The sequence below is a fragment of the Musa acuminata genome, chromosome BXJ1-1, assembly GCF_036884655.1.
Source record: "Musa acuminata AAA Group cultivar baxijiao chromosome BXJ1-1, Cavendish_Baxijiao_AAA, whole genome shotgun sequence".
NCBI lineage: Eukaryota > Viridiplantae > Streptophyta > Magnoliopsida > Zingiberales > Musaceae > Musa > Musa acuminata.
Window position 1 is genome coordinate 665,798 of NC_088327.1, and position 9,572 is coordinate 675,369.

A 9,572-nucleotide genomic window follows, 5' to 3' on the forward strand; every position below is an offset into this window, starting at 1 on the left:
ACCATGCGAGGAAACTTAAGAGGTCAATTACCAAAATTATTGGGGCTAAAATGAATCTTAACCCAAAAATAATGATTCGAACCAAATCAAAATGCTAGAACTAGCTCTATATAATTCAGTTTCGATCTTCAAATTTAAAAAACTGAAATTATTTATAGGTCTCCATGTCCAATAAAAATTTGTTGTTTATTGGACCAATCAAATTGCCTTCCCTAAACACATGAAAAGCTTGTAAGTTTAAAAACGACCAAACCAAAAATCAATGCTAATAATTATATCGACGGCAGCATAGGGAGAGTTCGTCTCTCTCTCCAAAATTTGGATGCAGCGAGTAGGTCTATTTCTACGTTAATTCTTAGCACTCTCACAACCGATCGTCGCCTTAAGCTTCGTGCATAAATTTATACACAAGACACTTATTAATGATCCCACCAAAATATTCCATTATGTATTTTATTTATTTTTAAATAAATTTAAATTACTCTAAGAAGGATTAATGTAACTCTAATCATGCTCGTCCTAGCATAACGGTGCATACAGATCAGAAGGTAATTAACTTATATTTTACAATTGATCTAACCTAGACTATTTTGTGTAAGGTACATTTTATTTCTTTGTTTATATACATGAGAAAATTTTATCCTCGTGATTTTGTATATATAATAATAATAATAATAACATTCATAATATATCATGAAGGTTCCTCCTTTGCTTCAATATCTTAATCAAAATCTTATTGTGCTTCAAATATTATTGATGTTCATTGTTACAACATATCGAATTTTTTAGTAAATTATCATGAGTTTATTTTCTTATGAATGTGAAGTTGAGAATTATTATTTATAGGGCATATTTTGGTACCGCTGACAAAAGTCAGCAATCACAATAGTGCCAACATAAAGCCTCAAGATTGATATGGTGCATTGCATTGACATTATATCTTGGACTCGGATGGAACAATCGCTTGTTCCCGCACTGTCCGAAGTCAAACGAGACACTGTCGCATAGCACAGAGTTGTTTCGAAAAGCTCGAAAGGGTCGATCATACATGATTTGTTAATAGCGATTGACACCTCGGACTCGGATGGGACGATTACTTGTTCCTGCATTGTCCAAAGTCATACAAGATACTGTCGCATAGCATAGAGCTATTTCAAAAAGCCCAAAATGGTGTCTTACAGCACAGATACATGTAGGTCGATCGACGCTCGCATAGGAGGTACAAGCTGGTAGCCCGAGGAGTCAATCACTATTAACAAATCACGTATGATCGACCTTCGTTCATAGGTATAAAAGCTGATCCCTTGATCGGCATCAGAGGAAAGACCTCGAACACTTCAACTCCACTTAACCCCACTAAATACTAAATTATGTTTTAGAGGGGTCAAGTCGAGAAATACCCCTCTCGACTTCGGCTTATATGCAGGAACTTGATAAGAAAGGAGCAGCAACCAAGCGGGAGGAGGAGAGAGTAATTCTTTACACTACCTTAGATCAATTATAGAGATGAAGCCCGAATTGAACCCGACCACCTTCGTTGGAGTATCCACGTAAGTGACTCTGCACACTTGAGATTGGATCAAGCCGTACCATATGGGGTTTGATTATCGTTTAGGAAAAACAAAAGTATTTATTGAATATTCAAATTATCAAGGACTTTAAAAAATCAAAATATGTCGGAATGGGTCTACTGGATTTAAGAACGATTTTTCCCCCCCAAAAAAGTGAATAGGACAATAATATTCGTTTAATATTTAAATAATAGGAGATGTAAGAAAATAACATTATGTTGAAATGTGGATTAGAGCTTACGTATACCGGATTGGGCCGTCATGATGCGTCAGATAATAAGCCACCACGAGATCAAGCCCACGAGAAAGAGAGAGAGAGAGATAGAGGCGTGCTGGCGTGCATCACCGACTCCACAGCCTCAACGAGCCCTACCGTTCCGAGGCCGTTCACCGGGACAAGGTCCACTTCGCCGTCTCCAATCCGGTCGCGGCAATCCCGAGAAGCTTCGTGAGTCCTGCACCGTCTCCTCCGTCAATCCTTCCCACCCTCCCTCTGATCCCGTCCGATCCCTGGGCAGATTTTCTATTCCCTGATTTGTCTAACATCATGTCTGCTTGGCTTCAGTATGACGACTTTCCTGATAGTTTATCGTTTATGATTTTGTTTTAAAAGAAAGGTCCTGCATTGCCCGCAATTTGTTTGTTGAGATGATTCAAAGGCTATTTAGTAGTGGAACTTAGCGCTTGATCCTTTGCTAAGCTTTCCTCTTGAAATACTTGGTGAATGGTGATCAGGCTTTCCGCAGTAGGTGGGTGGTTGTGGTTTCGATCTGTTCATCACGGATTAGAAGTGTAGTTAGTTATGGATTCAGCTTTTTCTGTTGTTATAATCTTAATGTGTTGAATTAGACTGTGTAGTCGATGTAGGTCGCAACTTTATAGAGCGTGCTGATGGAGATGTGGATATATCAACACCTTCTTTCAAGTATTTAGTGGGTTATGAGAGTAATTTGCTCTTCTTTTTTGATTGACTTGGGAAATTTTAATAGGGGTTTCCAGAAACCAAGCTGTTGAACTCATTCATTGTGCTATAAGGAGATTTATTTTTATGATGCAGTGAAGAATACTTCAGGTCAGGCAACAATAACTTGAAATAAATTTTTTGACCCCACAATCATGAGAGATTAGTTTATTAATTACTTGTCCAATATAATTACACTTGAAATGCTTCACAGTTTCCCGTTGACACAAGCAACATGGCACGAGTGTGACATTGCATTTTCACAAGGAACTAAGGTAAAAAAGGTTATAATTGAAAATAGTTTTTGTAGATTTCTGGGCTGCAATCGTTAAGATGGGTTGAGAAAGAGGTAAGGATATTGTCTATGGGGTATTCAGCTACTGAAAGGGTAAGGTCTTGTATGCTTGAATTCAATGGGGATAAAAGTGTCTGCAGCATGGAAAAACTCTTTTGGCCGATAGATTTTCCCTCTTTCTCACTTCGATTTTGTTTTTACATGCCTAATTATTCTTTTGTGATCACTAATTTTCTCCTCATCTTTTGTGGCCTAAACCTGTTCAGCGGCAGCTTGCACTTACATTAAAAAGCCATCTTATTTCAGCCTCCAACTCCAGTTTTTCAATGTGATGCAATAAAGAAACCCAAACACCACAAAGTTCATCCCCTTCTACCGCAGGCACTAGGTGCAGAAATAGTATGCTTATTTTGACCTGTTTGAGCTATATCAGAAATAGCCAGGATTTTGTGTATTTCCCATCCGACTGACAAGAATTACATACGCAACTCCCCAGGTGCTATAACTTTATCTCTTTCATAATCACACTGACTTGAAGTCCTCAGTTGTGGGACTAATCATATGAAGATCACCCAGTAGCCCATTACAAAGGCTTATTTTAATGTATAGCTTCCAGGGACATTCTGATGATCCTTCAATGACCAAACTCTTAGAATGTATTATATTAGAATATTTATTCAAATATTTCAAGTATATATTGTCTCTGTGTAAGAAGAGGAGATTGTTCACCTGCCTCTTGCTCCGAATAAGTTGCTGGTTAATCCAAAATTTCTGAAAGTCATGATTTTAAAGTCAGATGAGTGCTCAACCGACTTATGTAAAAGTTGGAGCAAGGAGTTCTGATGGTGTATTTGTGGTCTTTTTTTCTTTAGTTGTCCCATGTGACTTTGTAATTCACTACTCAGAAAGTGGCTTTGACTCTCTTCCTTTGTATAGGTTGCAGCCTTTCTGCTGTGTGGTAATTATTTATGAGTTTTCTTCATTCTTGGTGGGGTTGTCAGTTTGCAACTTCAGTAAATCCTTTTGTTTGGCAACTGCTATAAAAATAATCGACTGAGCTCTTGTAGATATTCCTTAAGTTTGTTTGTACTAAGCTTTCATATCTTAATGTGCCATAACCTTGCCCTCAGAATTGTTACCATATGGATGAGAATATGAGATGTCTTGCATAATAATGCATTATATGGAATGTCCAGTTGTTTAATTTATTTTATCTTATCAAATGGAACAGTTATCATTCAATGTTTTGCTCAAGAGACAAATTTACCAAGTGTATTTGTAAAAGTTGTCAACTAGCTTCGAGTGATAACGTCTTCCCAAAAATTCTCCTTAGCACCATTTTGCCAAACACTGACTATCATATGTTTTATATGTGAAGAAACATGGAAGGCTTGTCTTGCTGATCAAAGGATACACTGCAACTTCAGTTTCCCATCTGGTAAATTCCATATAACTGAATCCTTTCTCCTGAATGCAGAGATGAATGTATGTTGCTAACTTGCTCACTTTGACATTGCTGTTATCGATATTTCTTTCTGTATACCTATATAACTTTGAAGAATAACATAATCTAGTGATAAATACTCACAGACAATTCATCCATAAGTAAATATTGCAGCAGGCTACTTACAGAACCTGTGGTTCCATCATTTATTGTTGGTTCAGAAAATATTAAGTTGTAGCAATATCCTGTTTACATAAGACATGTGATAAATGGCACTAATCATATGAAACAGAAGGGCGAAAACTATGATTAGTTGTAATTGTCATCTTTATTGCTGAATACTATTATAAAGTTAAATCTTCTATTTACTGCCATAAATTTATCTTCCCCTGCCTGCTATACTCAAGGTGTTTGATTCCAAGTGATCTACTCATGCAATATAGACTTACCTAAGAAATGTTCAATTCCAAGTTGTCATCCACAAATTACAGTAATAACTATAACATTTTTCGCATGAGTAGCAAGCAAACAGGGAAAACAGAAGATCTGAATTTGATGCTGAAATCATACACCATCAAAACTTTAGTTCCCTGTATGCTCCAGGTGACAGTGACACACATGAACAAGTCAAATCCTTGGTGATAATTCCATAGGTAGACAAATATAGCTTTATGTGATAATCAAACCTACAGTGACTTGCATTCAAATTCTTCAGGTGAATCGGAATGCATAGCTGATGACCAAACTAACTAATTAGCATAGACAAAGTTGTCAAAACATATATTTGGAACACGATTTAAGAATTACGACTAATCAGGGTTTGCTTCACCAATTATAAGCCATCAGGTTTCTGTAATTTGACCAAACCACTCATGCTTTATGACTGTTTTTTTTGGTGAGACATCCACTTGGCTCACAGTCTTATGCTTCTGTCAAACCACCCTTTAAGAATCTTTTTTTGGTCTGGTCACATCACTGCTCTTGTTTTACTCATGATGGAGCTGGCAATTATTTCCCTTACAACAGAACCATTTGGAGTGTATTATCCACCAAATGATCTCTTCATGAGACAGTATGTGCATATGTGAATCTTATAATTTAATGTTGTTCTTGCAAAATAGCATATTTCCAGCTGCATATGTTATTATTTGCTGACAGAGACATTAATGTCTTGTTCAATGAGAAAATGACTTCCACCAATCTCTAATACTGTGATGCAATTGTCCAGCTTACTCATTGCATTTGGACCATATCACCTATGATTACATAACATTTAGATTATCTTTATTTTTAATAGCTCAAACACTTGCTGCATTCATGCTCTCTGGTAAGCATTGGAAAATACAACGACTAAAAGCCACGAGTGCATCTCTCACCTTGTTTCTTCATGGACATGAGCATCTGTGACAGAAGCATACAGAATGAGTTCCCGGGCCTTGCATGATGACGTTGTTTCCTCACCTGCTTAGTCTTCACGTCATGATGAGACCAATATGAGATGCTTCGTGTGGCTCTGTATCCGTTATGTGAAATATTTCATGATGGATCACGTATGGGAGTCTATCAAATTCATCAGTTGTTCTTTCCATAGTGAAAGAAAAAGAGACTTGACTTGGATCATTAGCAAGGATCCTTTTCTTTTATTTTCCTCCTGCTTTAATTTACTTTCAATGGGCACAATGATCGGATAGGTAATTCTGATGTGCCTTGCAATCTTGGCTTGTGACGACAGATTCCATCACATCTCCCATCAGCAGCACAACTCCTCCTTATCCTCCACTCAAGTGGCATTTGGTGGGTTGGGAGGAACAGGAATGCATACTCCGCATGGTTACGCAATCAAAAAGCATTCATCTTTTTTGAAAGAGAGGTAGCACTCGCTTTACATAATGAAGATTATCAAGTTATATTTTATATGTTTATCCCTTGTTGACTTACATCAGCTTGCCGCTTTCCGCTTTGTATAGGTTTGCCACTGTTTACTTGAACTGCTTATGATGCATGGCTTGGCTTGATGGTGCTTTGAGATGGCCAGAAACTACGTGGAGCAGGGTACCACGGATCCTGGGCTCTTCTTTCAGGCGGAGGACCTGATCCCGACGCTGTGAATGTAAGTGCATCGTGGTGAGCTTACCGATATACCTCTCTAAGTATCTGTTGATTTCTTCCATATATTTCATACTTATATATTTGCTATGCATGATATGCTTCTTCATCATCAAGAAAGTTCAGATCATTTACTAATCTACTACATAATCATGTAATTCTGATTATTGAAAATTTTCTATCTGGTGTTTCCATCTCCACAAGAGATGCTTAGAGGTCTACTAAGGAAATAAAACTGAACCTAGTCAAGCTTATTTTTGACACAAGTTAACTGTAGACATGCTCCCTTTCAAGTCCTCGTCCTTACAAATTAGGTCTGTACGTAGGAACTAATTCATGTCTTTCTTTTCCTTTTTCATGACAATATTACAGGGTTAAGATTACGCATGAATATGCTAAATGAATATGACTGGAATCGGTAATCAATATTATTTTGGAACTACCCATCCGTTTGTCGCCGAACCATTGGAAAACCAAAAAAGAAACCATGGGCTTGCTCTAGGCCAAACTTGGGAGTTAGGGAGTCCATCTGTTTGTATCGTCTCATGCACGGCCAATACGTGATGCGTTTCTGGAAAGATGCATCAAACTTTAGTGCCACTGAGACAATATAACATTGTCTGGGTAAAATTACTTGTATATCCCTCTAAAGCAAATGATTTGTATACTTATCCCTCTCTCTCTCTCTCTCTCTCTCTCTCTCTATATATATATATATATATATATATATATATTCTTTAAAGCCTAAAAACTTGCATATACACATATTTGTCATTGTGATTGGTCTGTTTTAAGTTTATCATTTGGTTGAAATTTTATTTCACATTTAAGACTCATTATGATATTGAAACTATTAGGGTATTATATATATATATTGAAAATATATATGTAACGTACATAGAGGATATATATGCATGTCGTACATTAAAATTTATCATGACATGTATAATATTAGTTTGAGTTAAAGAAACATATACAAAACGAGACCTAAATCGAAGGATATACGAAGCCCCTATTGGAAATAGGCGATCATACATTTCCCAATGCATCCCTTTCAGATCAAAGCACACCAAACAGAAATTGACAGAGGTGAGGCCACCACCTTCTTGTCTACTAGTGCGGGTCTCATTGGGCTTGAATGAGACGTATCAGGATGCCTAATATGAACAGAGGTGGGGCCTCTATTGATAAAGCACACAATTAATAGCACCCAAATTGATGTTTAGGCATCTAAAAGCATCGGTGCCTTCAAAGCGAGGTTCGTGAATAGGGAGTGTTTATCCTTTAATTGGATCATTGAGCTGTAGTGCAGTAAGGTTGAATGAACTATGATTCAGTGTTGAAAGGGGTGATAGCTGATTGAGTACTCATCTGAATTTAAATTTAAATTTGACTAACTAATTCTTATCTTCAATCCAAACCTGACTCGTTCAAAACTCACGTAAATTAAGTGTTGCATGTAACTCTTTTTTGTTTTTTTGGGTATGAAATTAGACGGCAAAATTCACCAACATATTAGGTTTACATGAAATATGCTCGAGTAGATAAAAAAATGGGTGTTCATATCAAGAGTACGTACGGGCAGTACAGCCAACGTTTTCAGAGTAAATATAATTCTCGAATATTTTAATCATATTAGTTTAAAATAATTTCACTCATGACATCCCCGAACTATAGATATCCGCTTTCCTTCAGATACACCTCCCCACTAAAGTAAAGTGCAGGCCATCATTCTCTCTCTCTCTCTCTCTCTCTCTCTCTCTTAATGAGGTCCGGAGGCGAGTTTAACACAAGCGGTGGCGCCACCGCCGCCAAGTCGCCGTCCCCCGCCTCGTCGGGCCCGCCGCACTCGTCGTGGCAGTCGCCTGTTCCCTACCTCTTCTGCGCGCTGGCGGTGATGCTGGGTCTCATCGGCTTCGCCTTCCTCATCCTCGCCTGCTCCTACTGGAAGCTCGCCAGCTACCTCGAATCCGGCAACGACCGCGGCGGCCGTGACCGCGAAGTGGACGGTCCAGCAAGCGGTGGCGACGCTGCCAAGCCCCCGCCGCTCTGCGAGGAGAGCGTCGTCGTCATCATGGCCGGCGACTGCAAGCCCACCTTCCTCGCGACCCCGGTCGCCAGCCGCGCCGCTACCTCCTCGGACGAAGGCGACGTCACCCGCGAAGCCGCGACGGAATGGAAGAACAAAGACAGCACCCAACGCCAAGGCGTCGGAAATAGTAGTGAGGAGCGAGGTGTAAACCAACAGTAAAAGTCTTCTTTTTGTTCCTTCCTTAGATTGATCTGTAAGTAACTTTGGTTCTTCAGATTCAGAGATTTTGAGCTGCAAATGCAAATTCTTGAGCTGAATTGAAGGTTTGTCCTTTGAATTATTTATTTTCTGCATGAAAATTACCAGCTCGATCATTTCTTGGAATTTTTAATGGTAAGTACGACGGTAATTATTGGACAAAGACTTGTTAAGAAGGTTCCCATTATATTAATCCTTTACAGAAATTGCAATGGGGTTAGAGCTGCCTACAGATCAAATTATAGCTAAAACCTGGACGTCACTACTTGCTATGGTTGAAAAGAAGAAGGGGATGGATGATGGCTGCCATTGTAAGCTATCGAATCAAACTTCGACACAAGTGTATGTGGCAACCAGCTCGGTCATCATTTATGCCAACCTTTAGAAGACTTACGCGTGCACTCGCCAAACTGGCAACACATTCAGATACTGATAAATCGATCTCTTCCTTTCATCTATTCCCCCCATCATCTACAGAAGTATTCTCGTTTATATCATGTGTTGATCACTAATTCAAAAATCTTGGTCATGGAATTTGAGACTTTGTGAGGATTCCTATGAAATTGATTGAAGCATGAGAGTCCTCGTGCTCACTCATCATGTCCTCATCCTCATCTTGTTCTTGGCCACGCAACAAAGCTGTTATATATATTTCATATAAAATTCCTAGCATTTATTTTGCATGCTTATATTCTGTGCCACACGGAATTCAAAAGCCGAAAGGGCTCCGAAATATCCGCTTCCCTCCAAAATCACGCATCAAGAGTCGTGTAGTGTCGCAAACAGAGCCCGTGTTAGCTCTCTCCACTATATATAGACACCGAGGCCAGAACAGAGGCTCCCTCTCAAAAGGATAGCACGGCGCGGCGGTTGCGACAGAGGAGATGCGATCGACCTCTTCGTCG

The 9,572-nt window shown here is 38.9% G+C and overlaps 1 protein-coding gene across 1 annotated transcript; it reads left to right on the forward strand.

The window, feature by feature from the left end:
• Positions 1-1,420: 1,420 nt before the first annotated feature.
• Positions 1,421-8,735, forward strand: LOC103981913 (uncharacterized). The gene is made up of 6 exons (XM_065079473.1): positions 1,421-1,471; positions 1,897-2,019; positions 4,206-4,265; positions 6,004-6,141; positions 6,307-6,395; positions 8,148-8,735. The coding sequence occupies exons 1-6, from the start codon at positions 1,421-1,423 to the stop codon at positions 8,626-8,628; spliced, it is 942 nt and encodes a 313-aa protein (XP_064935545.1). The 3' UTR covers positions 8,629-8,735.
• The last annotated feature ends 837 nt before the right edge of the window (positions 8,736-9,572 follow it).